At 42.5% G+C, this 18,776-nt stretch overlaps 1 protein-coding gene across 1 annotated transcript in view; it reads right to left on the reverse strand.

Annotated features, from left to right (window-relative positions):
• The window catches only part of tusc3 (tumor suppressor candidate 3), an 89,410-nt gene that overhangs the window by 21,940 nt on the left and 48,694 nt on the right, over nucleotides 1-18,776 (reverse strand). Inside the window, exons 5-6 of the mRNA XM_071540358.1 lie at nucleotides 14,874-15,014; nucleotides 14,261-14,350 (exon numbers count right to left, since the gene is read on the reverse strand). Of these exons, the coding sequence (XP_071396459.1) occupies nucleotides 14,261-14,350; nucleotides 14,874-15,014 (231 nt within the window). The remainder of the gene's footprint in view (nucleotides 1-14,260; nucleotides 14,351-14,873; nucleotides 15,015-18,776) is intronic.

Below are 18,776 nucleotides of genomic sequence, written 5' to 3' on the forward strand. Positions count from 1 at the left end.
ATTCTCAACCTTTTTCATATCAAAGAACCCCTAATTTAGTCCACATAAGGGCTTCATTTGATAAAATTCTGTCTCTTGGACCCAAATCTGAGAATATTTTTATTGTTAGATATGATTTTGTCCATGACTATCTGTATTGTAGGTAGAGAGATAACAGTGAACCTATGACCAAAATAGTCATTCTTCTACATTCTCTAAGTGTGTTAACTTCTTGTAAATGAAATAATGCTGAAGTTTAACAATTCATCATTGGTGGTCAAATGGTGGTCCCCGGACCCACGTTGAGCACCACTGATCTAAGAGAGCAGGCATGCAGTTTGCAACAGAGGAGAAAAAGAGAGTTATCAGTGCCATCACTGAATCCATCACGGAAAACTGTTTGTACATGTGAACAGACTCAAGGTCCAAGCAATTTCAATTGATTCTGCTTGAAGGTACAGACAGTGGGAGAGAATATCACTTGGCACATTCATACTTAGTTCATGCTTTATGTTGCTATTTCGATCTGCCTGTCATATAACTGATTTGCCTGCGTTCCAAAAGATTTTTCCATTTCTGTAGTTGCTATGGCAGATTGGAGACACATCGCATTTACACTTTGATGTAAATGTGGATTGGAAACGCATTGTATTTACACTCTGTTGTTAATGTAGGCAAATACGTTCTTACCACCTCTGGAGGTGGTTTGGGTGATCGGATCTTCAATGCATCTTGGCAGCATTTACACCTGCCGTCTACCTACAACACTTCACGTGTTTTTGCTTTCAGATTACAATCCGATCACCTAGAGCCCATGTTAGTGCCAGGTGGAAAAGGAGTCTAACCTCCATCAACAAGTCACCAGAATTCCATTCGTTTCCTATTGAGCTGAGCGGTCATCGGAATTCCGCGCTTCCTTGTTTCCCTACCAGTGTGATTTAGTTTCATGAACAATAGTTCCACCTGGCAAGTTCAAAATGGACCTGAGGTTGATTCCAGCCATTCAAAGCTTCCCAGTTCTCTACAACTTTTATTTGAGGAATAAAAATCTCGATGCTTGGAGAATGGTTTTGAACTTTGTAGCTGCAGACCATGACATAAATCCAATTGGAGCTTCTCAATCGGTGAGAATGGAGTGACACATCAACCAAGTTGCTTGCGGTGTGAACGCGGGGCGAGAGAGTCTGACAACCTTTGGTGCTCTCCCTATTATTTGCCCGTTCTGGAAAGCTGAATCCACCGTAGCAGGGTATTGGTAAAGTGCTATCCAGTGCACACACCAAATGATCCTTTAGGCCCCAACTTGGGGGCGGCGGAGAGGTGTTTTTTTTTTTCTTTCCGTTTCTTTAGCACCGTCATGCTTCACGTTCATACTCTTGGACAGATTCACGCCGGGGAGCTGTCTGGCGCAACCTCAGTCTTCTACTGCTCCAATTAATCTGATGGATTAGATTGTTCTTTAAGATCCCCGTGTCCGCCGATGGGGTCAAAAAATCGTGTCCGCTCGGCTTTAAGTAACGTGGAAAAGACGTGAATGTGGGAAGTAAATAAAATAAATGCCTCTTGTTGTATCGTCAGGGGTGTAGTGGAGGGTAAACCCGCCTCAACTCAGTTTACCCAACTTTTTATAAACAGGATTGAGTTTACTTAACTTTTCAGGCTGATTTATGGACAAAGAGACGGTACACAAATAAGTGGCCAATATTTGGGGTTTGCTTCGATCCCTGTGTGTAGGGGAACTAGATTTCTCTGAGACTGAGCTTCCTTCGCCTTGGCAGAGTTCACAAAATTTGTCTCGAAAAGTATACATCACAGTAAGTAGTATCAAACTTCTTGAATTGTACAAGGATTTCTGAAACATTTCTGAAAATGATTTTTCTCTCCATTGTTGGCTGTTTGTCTATGATGATCATGACTGGAGGTCTTAGTTCACCCACCTTTTTATTTACCACGACATCCCTGGGTATTGTACCCTAAAACACAACTCAAATGCACCGAATGACTCAAATAGAAGGAAAGTCCATGTAAAATATCACTTCTACAGTGACTACGTTTACATGCACACTAATAATGCGATTATGTCCTATAATCAGAGTAAGGTATTACTCCAATTAAGATGTTTACATAACTCTGTAATTCCTTTAAATCCTGTTTACAAGCTACTTGTGGTTATTTCATTATTTGCTGAATTGTGGGTATAGTTTCTAAACCTGTCCTGCCACTTTATACTTCTATCGTCCCACCATCAGCAAATTCTACCACAAGTGACAACTATGCTGTACTGCTGCCATTTTTATAGGCCTGTTCCAGTTGCAAAACTGTTTAATCTGCTCCCCAAAGGTGCTGCTTCTTGGTTGCCGCCATCTTTAAAGTTTAACGTGTGGTGTTTATGGATATGCGTGACGTGTGACGCCTCTTTGGTGCATGTGCAACTTGGTCAGAGTGGAAGAAATGTGATAATAAATGTGATTATAATGCGATAAAAACCGCAGTACTCCACATATCTTCCTGCGATTATGGTTACTCCGACTATGTGCATAATCGCATTAACACAATCAGAATCCGGTGTTGACATGGGTTCCACTTTACTCGCATTACTGCCTTAATCGCATTGTAACTGGATTATCGGTGCGTACGTAAACGTAGCCAATGAGATTAGGCATCCGGAAGGCCTCCTGAAAATAGACGCCACAAAGTGAGCTCAATCAAAAATCTAATGAATGTCGTTCCTCTTAAATATCTCAAGACCTTTATCAAGCACCAGCCGGAGGATAATTTGCTAGTGTTTGGGTTCATTGACATACTCTTAGAGGCAAGGTCTTGAGAAAATAACCATTTAGATGGTGTTTACTAGAATGCTCATTCTCCGCCTCGCTCTAATACGAGATCAACGGTGTGAACCACCTTTGTGTGTGTGTGTGTGTGTGTGTGCTCGCGCACTCATTTGAATACACTGACATTAAAAAAGCCTTGTTTATATTAGACGAAAAGCCTATTGCATCAAACAGCCCATTTGTCAGACTTCTAAGCGAATTAGGTGTGTGCACAAAGGCAGGCCTATGCGGGCACGGTGCACACACACACACACACACACACAGTATTAAAATGAGGCTGAGAACAAGCGTTCCGGCAAACAGCAATCTAAATAATGATTTCCTCAATGCCTTGCCTCCTAGCCCACTATATGTCAAAGGACACACACACAAATGCAGAAAAAGGTTCCCACACAAATCTGACAAAACGCCCAACTATATCAACATGGATAACTCTCAGTTGAGTATACTCTCTCTCTATCCTTCTCTCTCTCTCTCTCCTCTCTCTCCCTCTCTATTAAACAAAGCAGTTGTAGTGTTAGTTGTTAATAGTTCTGGGCCTGATAACCTTTACCAATAGCAGTATTCATCCTTTTCCATCCTGTGCGTGGTAGTTGTATGTGTACTGCATATGTGTGTGTGTGTGTGTGTGTGTGTGTTTTGTTCGGTAAAGGTCAGGAGGCACTCAGACAGGCAGAGGGATAAATGAAAAGTCAACAAAGCAGAAAGAACAGAGAGGAGAACGAGTGAGTGACAGAGCAAGAAAGAGGGAGCGGAGATGTGTGTTTCATTTACAGAGAGAGGGGATAGGATTGTGTGTGTGTGTGTGTGTGTGTGTGTGTGTGTGTGTGTGTGTGTGTGTGTGTGTGCGCGCGTGCGTTTGTGTGTAATGCCGATCTAGGAAGTGAAGCTTGTTCTGCTGTTTGCACTCATTGGAAGTTACTCTGGATAAGAGTGTCAGCTAAATGAAAATAAAAAAAAAAGAGAGAGAGGAAAGTGTGTAACAGAAAACCAAGGGAGAGCAAGGAGAGAGAGAGAGAGAGAGAGAGAGAGAGGGAGTAGGTTTATAATGGGACTAGTCTTATCGTTGACAGAAAGACAGTGAAAAAACAAGTGGGCATGATAACAGTATAGACTTTTGGCAGGTAGTACTAATACAGGATAGATTTTCATTAAAGTTGGGCTAGCTATATATCACTATGAATACATTAAATATGATGAAAACAAATTGAGGGGTGTGGATAATCATGGTTTATGGATAATTCAACTTCAATCTGATATTTTGTGTAACATCAGTAATGACAAATTTTTGATTGTGTCAGACTTTGTTGTCACTGAACTGTTATTTATCACATGGTATCGTGGTTGTATTGAATCCTGAACCTCATATCGCGTATTGAATCGTATCATGAGATAAGCATATAGTCCCATACACTACTTACTACCCAACTCTGAAAGCAGTTGATGGATCCGGAGTAGCAGAGGGGCTGAGGGCAGGTTCAGGCTCACTGAACCTCTCAGAGGAACAGATATTGAAGTCTATTTTAAGGATTCAGATGAGTGATACTTTCAAATCCCATTATCTATTCAATTCAAAGTGAACACACTTCATGCTCCGAGCGTAAGTCTAGTTTAATGAACCAAGAGCCAATTAAAGCCATTTAAAACCCATTTTATCAGTTTGGAAATTTATGGTTGTTGATCGGAAAATGAGGTGATTCCTCATTTCCCGGATAAACTGATTTTTTTTTCTGGATGTATGAGGTTTTCATCATTTCAGGTCTTCATTCACACACACACACACACACACACACACCTACTCAGAGCACCTGAGGAGCCCTTCGGTCCAGAAGAGATTCAATCTTCCACAACAGAATTGAAAATAAAGTTAAATTAATACTTCGGAGGTGAACTTCTCCCCCCTCGGGTCTCTCTCAATTCAAACAGATTCATCAAGATGATTCATATCCACTCTAAAAAGTCAGCCCTTGTTTTGTTTTTTTTTCCCCCACTTTTTCTTTTCATTTTGAACCTTTGTAGTTTGCTTTTTCTCTCGTGACCCTCCTCCACCCCATTCCCTCTCTTTCTTTCGCTTTCTTTGTCTCTGGCCTCCGCTAGTAAAGTTTATTATTTGCTTCGTAATTACAACTTTCGTTTGCCAAAAAACAATGATTCCTGTGTGTGTGTGTGGAGAGAGAGAGAGAGAGAGAGAGAGAGAGAGAGAGAGAGAGAGAGAGAGAGAGAGAGAGAGAGAGAGAGAGAGAGAGAGAGAGAGAGAGACTGATAGCTAATGTCTACTGGTCTGAACAAATATCTGGCCTAAAGGACTATTTTATTCACTGCTTCGCTACACTGTTCAATTCACTCGGCTCCAACACACACACACACACACACACACACACAGGCATTCTCATTCTCTCAAGCGCACACACACACACTCACACACACACACACACACACACACGCACGCCCCGATGCCCTTTGCGAGCCAAAAGTCAACTATTTGCGGAGCGCCCATAAAAGTGACAGGGGTGTTTCTTTAAAATATGAAAGGTTAGCTGTAATGAAGAGCGGGGCCGCCGCCAACAGCTGCCAAAAGCCATCAACCAATCATGTGAAATCAGCTGGAAATATCGCCAGCCAATAGCGTGGAAGTAAGGAAGTGGTCGGCGGGGCTAAAACACCGAGAGAAACACAGGCTGAACTGAAGGAGGCAACACAAACACAACAGAGATTTCCTAAAAATCAGGTTTTACATATTCCTACTGAAGCTTTCATACATTTCCCTGTATTCCGACCATAAATACAACATCTTTGTCGTTTTTTTTTTGTTTTTTGAGACACAAATGCATGACCATTGAAATCCACTTTTCTTAACCTGCTAGTACTCCTGGCAGGTTAAAGTTAAAGTGCTTAAAGTGGCTAAAGTGCTCCTTCTCTTCCCCTTGCTTCCAGGTGGAAACTCTGCTCTGCTTCTGTGTATTTGTGCTGATGATGAATGCAAAGAAGAGGATAATGGGAGGTGGAAATTTGCAGTTTCCAAGGTGTGAAGATTCATAGTGAGTGTGAAAATGTCACAATAATGCAACTTTGACTTGATTTTCTTAATTAGATACTGCTCAATAAAGGACATGCATTTGTAGAAAATGATTTTTGTAAGTGTGATGAATTTTGAAGCCTCTCACCCCTGACTGACCTGAAAAGAAAATCCTTTTTAAGAGGAGACTCGGAAGTTTTTTGAAGGCTGATACCAATGTGTTTGGCTTGAAGCTGCCAGTATTTTGTGCCGACATTCAATATCTTTAGGCTTTTGTGCCCAATAAATAAATAAAAAAACACAAATATTCAGAGTTAAGCCTCTTAAACTGAATTTTATACAATGGTACACTGAAACTCTCCACTAAAACCCAGGATAATAATACTTCTAATACTAACACTAATAGGCTCACTACTAATAATAAAACATAACATGCATACTTGTGTGGAATCCAGTCAAAATGTTGCACTGCAATCAACTCAGGTTATGGTTTTCCCATAGACAACCAATGTAGTATTGATCAATTCTACAATAAATATCTCATCAAACTGCATCATATCCATCATATCAAGGTGAACCAGATCTGGTTTTTATTAAAAGGCCAATATCTGCCTGATATAATGGCAAACCCATATATCAGTGAAAATGTATCTTTAACAATAAATCTTCTCGTTTTAGCTGCAAATTTAATCTCCCATAATCCTCTTCATATGCAAATGAGTTGCAATGACATCACATGATGGGAGAACCGGGTTCTTTATCTATTACTTTGTGATACACTGATGGTTGGCAACATATATATAGCCACATTTTGTGTTGATGTTAAGACAACACATACTGTGGCATTTTAGAATAAATCACATCCTTGTATCAGCAGTATGTCTATGTATGTGTGTAATACCAACGTTACTGTATTCTCCATAGAAGAGAAGAAGGCAGCTGATAAACTAGAGAGCCAGAGAGCTGAGATCACATTCAAATAAACTGATCAATAATTAGGTCTATCTGTCATCGCCGCAAATGCGCTATGGGACTGTACAGCATCTGTACTCGTCTCCTCTCCTCTCCCTCCCGGCTTCTCCCTCGTCTTTCATGTGCTCTTGCTCTCCGCTTTACCCATCGCCTCCTTTTCCTCTCTTCTCCTCTCCTTATTTCCTCTCCTCTGCTCTCTCTCCTAATTCCCTCTCCCCTCTCCTAATTTCCTCACCTCTGTCCTCTCCTAATTTCCTCTCCTCTCCTCCTCCTCGCTCTCGCTCTCCTCTCCCTCTTTCCTCCCCTCCTCTCCTGACTAATGCTCTTTGCTTGGCCTCCTCCATGGCTCAATGAAAAAGTCCTGTGCAGCAGTTTGTGTGTGTGTGTGTGTATTTGTCTGTCTTGTTGTGTGTGTTCGTAAGAAGTGTGTTATAAGTGTACCTGTGTGTGTGAGTCTGTTTGTCTGTCTTTCTGTATTTGTGAGTATGTGTGTGCGCGTGTGCATGTGTGTCTGTGTTTGTTATTCTGTGTGTATGTGTCTGTGTATGCTTGTCTTTATATATGTGTGTGTGTGTGAGTCTGTCTGTGTGTGTGCACACCCACAATAGCGCATGTGTGTGTCTATCAGTGTGTGTGTGTGTCTGAGCAAAAACCAGCTGAGCAGCATTTTCTTGGCTACACAGTGAGAAGCTTGCTACAATTTCATCTGCTTGGTCGCACCATTCGTCAGTTGACAAATCCTTTCAATACAGTCTACCTGGCCTCGCTCGCTCATCGCTTTAGAGGAATTACACTGTCTGGAGAGAGAGAGAGAGAGTGAGAGAGGGAGAGAGAGAGAGAGTTTAACAGTGGGAAAGGTGAGGGGAGGATTAGAGAGGGCGGGTGAGAGGAAGTAAAAGGAAAAAGAAGAGGGAGGGAGAACAGGAAAGATAGAGAGCGGTATCTTTTAAATATCATCTGGCCGGTTTAAGTCATTCCCTGGGAGGTATTACACCGTGCGGGGATGGAGAGAGGGAAAGAGGGATTTGAGGGGAGGGAAGGAAGGAGGAGAAGTGGTGATGACCGAGGGCGGGGAGGGAGACAGGGCGGGAGGAGGAGGAGAAAGAGATTTACCAATGCGCAGGATCTAATGAAATAATCCCTTGTGCTATTTTGGGTGAGCACCTATGCTGAATGTACAAAATATTAGGGAGTCTTTTCATGAAGTACACTGATGAGGTGAATCCAGGTAAAAGCCATTACCCCGTATTGATTTCCCTTATTAAATCTCTACCAATCACAAAGGAGGAGATGTAGATAAAGAGAAGCAGACGAGTTAGAGAAGGATTTTGAAGCTTTGACACATTTGAATTGTGCCAAAGGTTCTGCAACTTAATGTCAAGAAGATGTCCCTAATAGTTTGTACATTCAGTGTATAGATAGGAACCTGGCTTGGGTGTTAGAGGAAAGGTGGGTGGGGTGAGAGCTGGTATGTCATTGGTGCTATCAAGATGATTGGTTAAAATTAAGCCCATGACGCCTCTAGGAGGCTCAACAGGAGGTTCTGGGAAGTTCTGGAAGTTCCGTCCTAGAGTTCTGGGAAATTCTGGAAGTTCCGTCCCAGAACACTCAACATTGATCAGATCTATACTCACCGACACTACCTTGTATCTTCAATTAAGCAATAACATGAGAGAGAGTGCTACTCGTTCCCATGATCACAGCCAAAAACCATAATATGGCGTGATCTTGACAACAGCTACAAGTAGTTCTCTGTTGCAAGGCAGTGCATCTTCCTTGCTTTCTTCGACAAAGCGGAGTGATACCACTGGGGAGTTATAAGGCACAAGTTTGTAAATTACGGTTATTAGCACTTATGGTATGGCTCTCAACTAACTACAAAGCGTTGTTGGAAACAAATGCTGTGTAATTAGGTTTATACCTAGTTCACAACATTACCCGATAGAGGTGGGGGGCTTTAATGGCATGATGAAAGGTATAAATTCGCTCTATGGTGTGTGGATTTTGACGGATCTGCCACTAGAGTCTCATCATTTCAGTTGATGTGGCAACAGGAACGTTGTCCAATACTCCATGTTGCAAGGTTTGTCATCATCAGCCTGCGCAGGTCAATCGTGTTGCCAGCTGCCTTTGACAGCTTTTATTGTTGTTTATGAACACGGGAGGAGAATTGGCGACTCCAAGCACTGCATACGATGAAGAGTAATCTTTTTAATCGTCTCAAATCCAGACACATTGTGGAAAATGAGGAAAGCAATACAAGTGAATCATCGATCCGCAGGGGGAAGCCAAAGCGCTCACTCTACAAATCAGACAGCGTTTTCTTAAGCATTTTCCAAAGGCTGTCCTTACAAGAAAAAGTAAGCGGTGGAGCGACATTACACATGCAATAACCATATGTCTATGAAAGGACGTGGTTCCCTTTCAAGCAGTTGAGAGAGGGCTTTAAAGAAATGATCAAAACACTGGAACTAAGATATGTATACCAGAGTCTTTTACACGTTCAGAAGCATTTTCATTTAAATTTTATTGTCCATGTTTCAAATTATACGGTGATATGAATTTTATTCCACACTGCCCAGCCCTACTACCCATAGCTTCAAACCTTGCTATTAGTCTCAACAACAACAACAGGCTAAAGAGACAGCTAACCCTTCTGACTTAAATCAGCCCTGTCAGCCAGAAACCGAACTGCATCAGCAAACAATATAATAATGTAAGACCAATTATACCAAGAGCTGAGAACAGTGTATGACTACCCATGTAAGCAACCACATCTATGCCATCATATGATATATAACTCCTGTCTTAGCGCGTGTTCACACTATTGACTTTTTTTCAAAATACAGCACCTTTATTTTACATAAAACTGGGAGCAGCCAAGGCAGACGGAAAGCGTCCGTTTTGAAAAAAGACACTGTGCTTGGCAGCTTTTTCAGTAGAGAGAAATGTTCAACTTTTTAGAGGAGCATTCAGGACGTGGACCAACTAATCACATGTAAGAACAGGTGAGGTTTAATGAAACGAAGGCAGCTGACAGCAACAACAACCACAATGAAAATGTAGCGGTAGACAAGTTGGTAGTGGTTGTTACTCTAATCAGTATGGGAGTGGGGGAGTCAGTTGAGGGAATTTCTGGTAAGTGTCGGACGTGAGTGCAGTTTGCTGATTGTGGCAGCTTCTACAGCTAGTCTCTATGACAACAAAACTTCTTTTCATTATCAGCACAAAATGTGGTTGAGGCAGTGCTTTTTCATCAAATCATGAGACGATACTTTGGACCCCAACTGGTGTCCTTTCTTTCCAGCTACAGTCACTAGTTGATCTTTTTGGCTGCTTCAGAAGCTGAGTTTGTGGAATCCCAGGTCGTGAATCCTTCACTCTCTGGGTAAAGTATTAGTTTGCCAACCTCCACAGGGCATTCCTTGGCTTTCCAGCTTCCCAGTACAGACTATTGAGAGTTGGACCACAATACTAAGTCAGCACCAACTGACCATTTCTGGCAGGACTGTAAGTTGCTGGCCATTTCTGTCTGCTTGCATTTCCCAACCCCTAGCTACCCCTAACTGGCATAATTTGTTGTATGCTCAATAATAAATCTTTCCTGTGACTTCACCTTTGCATTCAAATCCAATTTGATGCCTAGGGAATTAATTTCTCTCTTTTCTCTCAATTGGTGCTCCAACACTTGATTTTGTCGGGGCATTTAATATAGTCCTCCTGCGTGTGCTCGTTTCTTACAAAGGAGATAGAAAGAGAGTTACAAAGACAAAGGAAGAGTGTAAGGGAGAGACAAACAGAGGAAGGGAGAGAGTAGGAGTATTCTTCTGGGCTAGCTGGCTGTACCTCTTCCTTTTACAGGCTATTACATGGCATGAGGACAGAGAGGGAGATAGGCTTAGAGAGGAGTTGCGAGAGAGAGGGAGGGAGAAGGGTAAGGTACAAGGGAGGGCATGGAGGAGGAAGGGAGGGAATGAGAGAAGGAAGAAGGGAAGAAGGAGAGAGCGAGGGAAAAAGGGAAGCTGGGATGAAGCGAGACGGAAAGGGATGAGTAGCGATGAGGGTAGAGACGAATGTATGAAAGAAAGAAATGAGACAGAAGGGATGAAGGATAACGAGAAAACAAGCTGAGCGCAAGTTACATGCTTGCCAGCTGTTAGCGTCCTAGAAAATGAAAATGTAACAATGATAATTAAAATCAAATTGCCAACAACTCACTACAACAGCTAAACAACGTAACTAACATACACTTAGCAAGGCCAACTATGTTAATATGACATCCTCGACAAGGATTACGCCCAATTTACAATGTTGTAAAATGATGCACTTACCTTCTCCGTAAAATAAGGGAACTTGAAACAAATCTTCTACTAGCCAGCCAAATGCTTCCACAAGCAATTTGAATTGTCGAGAAATGTGAAATGGAAAAAGCAATCTTCCAATGCAACTGCAGTGGAAAATAACCACAGCGGGAGCAGCAACTTGTGGTGGCTTATAAAGACTAGTACAGTCATTTCCAACATGCACGGTTCAACAAAGGACCTAATGAAAATCCTACGGTCTTTTAGGGTTAGGGAACACACTGGAGGCTTTTTGAAGAATTGGTCAGGACCGATGTTTGGCAAAGATTATCTGCTAGAGCGAAGAGTTTACAGATTCGATCTTAACCGCCCTGATCGACTCGCGCACTGAAATATCGAACATGTTTTGATATTTATGTGCACCATCTGGATGAGTCCTGTAGTGTGTGGGGGATCGGGGACCGTCAATGAGAGTGGAGTTCACAGTGAGGTGGGCGTACTGAGCCTGCTGTTTTGACTGCTGCCACATTGGAGATTAGAGGTTAATGTATCAGCAGGATAATCTCAGTTATATCATTAAGTGTGCAATACCCGTCCTTGCGTAATCGCCTAGTGTGAGGATATTTACGACTGAGAGACAAAAAAAAATGCGTGCCAAAACCGGTAAGGATTTTAAGAGTCTTCTAGCGTGTCCCCGGCCTGAGCGACACCAGCACATGTCGACGCTTGTCCTTTCTGGCGAGCACAAAAAAAAACGGTGCAGAAGAAAGTCGGCGGTTAAGGCGGGGGGGGGAGGGGGGGGGGGGGGAGCGGTGAGATAAGGAAAGAACAGGGAGAGAGAGAGAGAGGAGGGGAGGGGAGAAGGGAGGGAGGGGGAGAGGGAGAGCGGTGAGGAGGGTGTAACCTATTTTGTTGTCAAAGAGACTGAAAAATGACAGAGAGCCAACAGAGCCTGACAAATAGAGCGCCTTGTCTCCAGATAGAAAGAACAAGGGAGAGCGGGAGGGAGGGAGAGAAGAAGGGAAGGGAGGGAAAGGGGCAAGAGGGAGGTTGTGGTGCATTTCTGTCTTTTTTTTGTTTTTCCTTTGACTCTGCGTGTGTGTGTGTGTGTGTGTGTGTGTGTGTCAGAGTGCTGGCTATCAGGAATACCAATGCTTTTCTTTCTCTGCGTGTCCTGAATTGACTTTGCCCACAATGGCCACACTCCTCTATTGACTTGTGTGCCTGAGCCCATGCGTCTCTCATTGTGTAGGGGTGTGTGTGTGTGTGTGTGTGTGTGTGTGGTGTGTGGTGTGCGGGTGTGTGTGTGTGTATCTGTAAATGCAGATATGGCACTTTTCAGATGACATAAATACTGTAGAAATGTATTCACATACTGTATTTAGGTTAATATCTCTCTTTCTCTCTCCCATCTTCCCTCATTCCCACCCTCCCTCACTCTCCCCGCCCCCGATCTCTCGTCCTCCCTCATTTTCTCTTCTTCCTTTTTTTTTTTTTTTTTTTTTTTAATTTCACACTCGGATGAACAAACTTAAATGATGACCAGCAAAACTATATCCGCAACACTATAAATGCTGTGTGTGAGTGTGTGGCTGTGAGTGTGTGTGTGTGAGAGAGAGAGAGAGAGAGAGTGAAAGTGTGTCCGCACGCATATGAGTGTCCATTTGTCCAGAGAAAGAGAGAGACAGAGGAATACAGAGGAGAGAAAATAAAAGATGAATGAAAGAGTCAGACTATCATCTATCTAGCTATTTCATCTCTATCTATCTATCTATCTATCTATCTATCTCATCTATTATGTCTGTCTCCCTGGTTTCCCTTTATGTCTTTTTCTGTTGGGAAGATCCCTGCTGTGTGCACGCGCACACACACACACACACACACACACACACACACACACATACACTGAGGTGGGAGAAAGAAATGAGAGAGAGAGACACACACTCGCATACACACACACACTCCCGGTCTGTCTACTCAAATACGAGTGTGACATATCTCCAGGCACACACACACAAACACACACACACACTCTCACACTCCCTCACACACACTCTCTCTCTCCTCGAAGGTGAGCCTGATGTGTCTCCAGGCTGATATTAAGACACCATGACTGTTCCCAGCTGTCCAATATCACAACGACATACACACACACACACACACACACACACACACACGCACACACACGGTGCCCCAGTGTTGACCTGTCAGCAGGTGGTAATGGTACATGGTGTGTGTTACTGGAGGCCAACAACCTCACAGTCCCACAGATGTTGCTATCAGTGATCTAATGCAGCCTCAGTGTCCACACTGCAAAAAATATGCATATTTACTCACCATATAATCCAAATAGAGTCTTAAAATATTATTTTTCTGATTAAAAAAATGAGTCGATGGTGTGATTACACTTAATTACACTTGTTTCCAATTTGAATAAGGCAGATCATGCCACTAGTATCAAGAAAATGATAGATGACTGAAGAAAAAAAAAGAAATCTCATTCCACTGGCAGATTTTTTCCACTTTCACAATAGTAGATTAAATGAAATTTAATCAACTATGATGATTAATTAACTGGATTAAATGACTTATTTTGGAAGGATATTTGTTTTGAAGTGTACTACTGTGCTGTAAAATAAAAAATAAAAATAAAAAACAGTGACTGGTTGATTTAAGAAATAGAGGAAGGAAAGAAGGAGGGAAGGAACATGAAAATGAGAGAAGGAAGCAAGGTGGATGAAAAAGGAATCAAGGAAGGAAAGAACAAAGGTATACTAAAAAGACTGGAAAGAAGGAAGAAAGGAAGGAAGAAAGAAACAGCGAGGAAGAAGGGAAAGAAAATGCAAGGAAGGAGGGAAAGCAGGAGGGAAGGAAGGAAAGAAGTGGAAAAAAGGAGGATGAAATGAGGTCAGGAAGGGCAAACAAGGGCACCGAGGAAGGAAGAAATGGAGGGAGGAAAGCAGGAGAGAAGGAAAGTAGGAGGGCAGGAACAAATTAATGAAGGAACAAATGAAACAAGATGGAGGGATAGATATGCGGAATGAGAGAGCGAGGACAGGACGAAATGAGCGACCGAGAGAATGAAAGGGGGGACAAATGGGTGGGTGGGTGGATGGATGGATGGATGGAAGAAAAGAAAGAGCGAGACGGGGTCGTACCACTTGTCCGTTCTGGGGGTTCTTGTGGGCGTAGGGAGGACCTCTGATATGATTCCACATCTGACCAGACGTCATGGCAAACACCACGCACTGAGAGAGAGAGAGAGAGAGAGAGACAGAGAGAGAGAGAGAGAGAGAGAGAGAGAGAGAGAGAGAGAGAGAGAGAGAGAGAGAGAGAGAGAGAGAGATTAAGTGTTGCACTGCAAAAAGGATCCATCTTAAGTAATTTCGTCTCATACTCAGTCTCAAAATGCTCAATGCAGTTTCTCTTGTTTTATACATTTTCTGAAATCAAGTGTCTTTCTTTTCTTATTACTAGTGGAGTGAACTGCCTTATTTTCCCTTGTTTCAAAATATTGGCACTTTTGTTACTGGAAAATGTCTGAAATTGCATTGGAAACAAGTGAAATTGCCTCATCCCATTGGCAGAATCACTTGCTTCAAAAAAAAACAACACAAAAAACTTAAGACTCAGTACTAGACTAAATGATAGGTTCCCACCTAGCATCTGATATATACAGTATATCTGTGTGTGTGTGTGTGTGTGTGTGTGTGTGTGTGTGTGTGTGTGTGTGTGTGTGTGTGTGTGTGTGTGTGTGTGTGTGTGTCGTACCAGCGCAGCCATGGCCCATCCAGTCTTGTTGTAGATGAATTCCAAGTTGTTCCTCCTCAGATACAGCAGACCTCCAACCAGAGACACTAACAGAGCCAGAGCAATGGTCCCGGAGTAGTTGGGAGGACGGAAAACACGGATCTGGAGAGAGAGGGAGGGAGAGAGAGAGAGAGAGAGAGAGAGAGAGAGATGAATGCCTCGTATGACTTCTCCATTTTGGAATTGCTATACATTATTATAGCTAGTGGGGATTATGTACCATTGTATAGTGCATGCTTTCAAACTAAATAATTCATCATCTCAATATGGTCTGAATGTATAAACTTTCTTCCTTCTGCCTGTTTTCCAGTTAAATTCAATACAATATGCTTCATTGGCATGAATCTTAGATGAAGTGTATTGACACAACTGAATAAAAACAATACAAATATGTGATAGATATTGATAATTGTGTACCATGGTAGAGCGCAAGTCTTAAAAATCAAATGATGAATCATCTCAATATGGTTTGAATGTATAAACTGTTTGCTGGGTTTTTGAAAAATGACATTGTGTAAACCGCTTTGGCAGTATTGTTCTTGATAAACAGTCATGAAAATACAATAACTGCTGACTTGAGAGAGAGGGAAGAGACAGACAGACAACCAAAGAAAGAAATTTAGAAAAGCAAGGCAACGCTAAAACACACACACACACACACACACACACACACACACACAGCAGTGTGAGATGAGAATAAGAATAAGGTGGAGAGATACTGAGCCGAGATGAAAGACAGAGAGAGACAGTGTGAAAAACAGGATGTTTAAACATGAGGAGAGATGTTTATAGTTATGTACTTATTTTTAGTGCTTCGTTTTGTATTTATTTCTGCATTGAAATTCAATGGCTTTGTTCTTATGACTGTTTCTAAGAAGCTATATTAAAAATAGTTTTAAAAGGTCAAATGTCAAAGTACTTAACAAAATGTCAATTTGCCAAAATAGAAACACAACAGTTTAGACATTCACACCAAATTATGATGATTTATTACTTGGTTTGAGAATATGTACAATATAATATTACATAAATTGTATTTAGATACCATTCACTGAACATTCATACCAATAAAGCAGAGAGAATTCAATTATATTCAACTCAAATGAATAGAACTGAGCTGGAAAATTGAGAGAAAGACAACAGATAAACAAAGTTAGGAGGAAAATAAAGGAATGGAGCCACAACACAACAGATATGAACCCAGGAGCGAGGGAGGGAGGGAGTCAAGGCAAAGTCAAAAAGGAGATGGGGGTGGAGAGAGCGCCGCGTTTCAGGTTTAAAACTTCAAGACGGAAACACATCAATTCACTCTTTGGCACGTTTGACACGAAAGAAAAGTAGAACCAAGGGAAGTCTTTCCTCAATGAAGAAAAAAAAAAATAATAAAAAAAAAAGTTGGAAAGACTTTAATCCACGGGTTTGTTCATTGAAACCTATGGCTTAGTGGAATTTCAACGCTATTCACAGCGACAAAGCCTTAGATCTCTGTTCTTTTATGTCAGAATGTGCCAACCGTGAGCCAAAGAGCAAATTCAGCACCATTTTGTCTTTAAGTTTTTAAACCCAAAAGTCACTGAAAGAGCCATTCCATTTGTCTGCCTATCAGTTTTGTGCAAAAAAAAAAACTTTCAGAGCCGAGAAGCATTTGACAGGCTGCAGAAATTTTAAACTCCATTGCACTTTTAAAACACATGTACTATGATTCTAAAAAAAGTTTTCTTTTCTTAATAGCTGATACAAAACCCTGCAAGTGCTCATTCTGTTCCTTAGACTAAAGATTCGAATGTCAAATGTCTTCATGGCACAGACCCTCATATAGATACATAGTAGACCACAGACACCCATGTGATATGATTTTGTCTAAGGGACCCACATGGGAGGATTAGTGTTGCTGATTCAATACTGAATAGTATAACTGTCTACAGTGTATGTGAGGAGATAATGGAGGTGAGAGTGAAATCCATTCTCTAATTGGGATAAAGAAAAACACTTGGAACCCCTTCAATGACTCCTGGAACCACTTCAAGGACCACTACAACCCCCTCAGTAACATCTGGAACCCCCACAAAAACCTCTGGAACACCCTCAAGGACCCCTGGAACCCCTTCAAGGACCTCTGGAACACCACCAGGGACCCCTGGAACTCCCTCAAGGACCACTGGAACCCCCTCAAGGACCCCCTCAAGGACCCCTGGTACCCCCTCAAGGACCTCAAGAACCCCTCAAGGACCCATGGAACACACTCAAGGACCTCTGGAACACCCTCAAGGACCTCTGGAACACCCTCAAGGACCACTGGAACCCACTCAAGGACCCCTGGAACCCCCTCAAGGACCCCTGGTACCCCCTCAAGGACCCATGGAGCACACTCAGTGACCCCTACAACCCCCTCAGTGACTCCTGGAACCCACTCAAGGACCCCTGGATGTTTGACAACCACTCCCTTAGACAGTCAGGGGTAAAGGGACCATATTCTATTCATCATGTCAGCCTTAACATGCCCACCAAGACTGTGTGCGTGTGTGTGTCTCTGACCATGAAACTAAACCGACAATATGCTGTGTCTGCTCTCAACGGATGCGATGGTAACACGTTCCCAAAGATGGAACATGTCTGTGTGTGTGTGTCAGCCACAGTGATTATGGCACCACAGAGAACGAGTGTCTCGTCTGCTGCCGCGGAGTGTTATTGGATTACAACTTCACTACCCATAATTCAGAGAGACAGAGAGAGAGAGAATGAAGAGATGTAGCCTCAAGCTCTGCAACTGCTACAGTCTGCAGCCTAGCCTATAACCTGGTGTGTGTGTGTGTGTTTGTGTGTGTGAGAGAGAGAAAGAAATTAGAACAATTTAGCAAAAATGCATCTCTTCTTTGGTATGTATACTGTGTATATACACAAAGATCTTGGTCCATGCTGACTCGATAGCGTCATAATTCCTGCAGATGTTTAGTGGAACATTTGTACTGCCAACATCCCATTTCACTTCGTCCCAAATGTTTTCTTTTGGCTCGAGATTTGGGGACTGCGCAGTCCACTGGAGACGACTGAAGTCACTGTCATGTTCCTGGAACCATCTTGAGAGGATTCATGATGATGATGCACCTAGTCAGCAACAATGTTATGGTACGCTGTGGCATTCAAATGATCCTCCACTGGTACTAAGGAGCCTAATGTGAGCCAAGAAGACATTCGCCACACTGTTCTACCACCACCACCAGTCTGTTCTGTTGACACCAGCCTGGATAGACCCATGGATTCATGTCATTTACACCAAATTACGACCGTGTCATCAGCATATCACACAAGAAACGAGGATTCGTCAGACCTGGAAATGTTTTTCAACTCCTCAATCATCTGGTTTTGGCGACCATGTGCCCACTGTAACTTTCTCTTCTTGTTCTTAGCCAACAGGAGCGCAACCTGGCATGGTCTTCCGCTGCTGTAGCCCATCTGCTTCAAGAGTAGAGTTCCGAGATGCCCTTCTGCACATCACTGTTGTACTGGCAAGACTTGTGGCCCAAGTCTTGCCATTCTTCTCTCTCATCAATAAGGTTTTTGCCCACAAGACTGCAGCTGACAGGATTTTGTTTTGCTTGTTGGTCCGTTCCTGGTTACCTCTAGACACTGTGGTGCATGAAAATCACAGGTGGTTTGCTGTTTCTGAGATGTTGGAATCGGTGCGTCTAGAATCAATGATCATACCACGTTCAAAGTCGCATACATTACACGTCTTGCCCATTGTTGCCTTCAGTCGAACAGTAACTGAACCTCTCGACCTCGTCTGCGTGCTTTGTACTTTATTTATTGGTCGCTCATTGTCTAGAAGAGTGAGCTGTTTGCATAAATGGAGAGGTACATTTA

Source organism: Centroberyx affinis, unplaced genomic scaffold (genome assembly GCF_046629955.1).
Source record: "Centroberyx affinis isolate AG114_WGS23_722 - 3 ecotype Tasmania unplaced genomic scaffold, CSIRO-AGI_Caff_v1 ptg003625l_1, whole genome shotgun sequence".
NCBI classification, from domain to species: Eukaryota; Metazoa; Chordata; class Actinopteri; order Beryciformes; family Berycidae; genus Centroberyx; species Centroberyx affinis.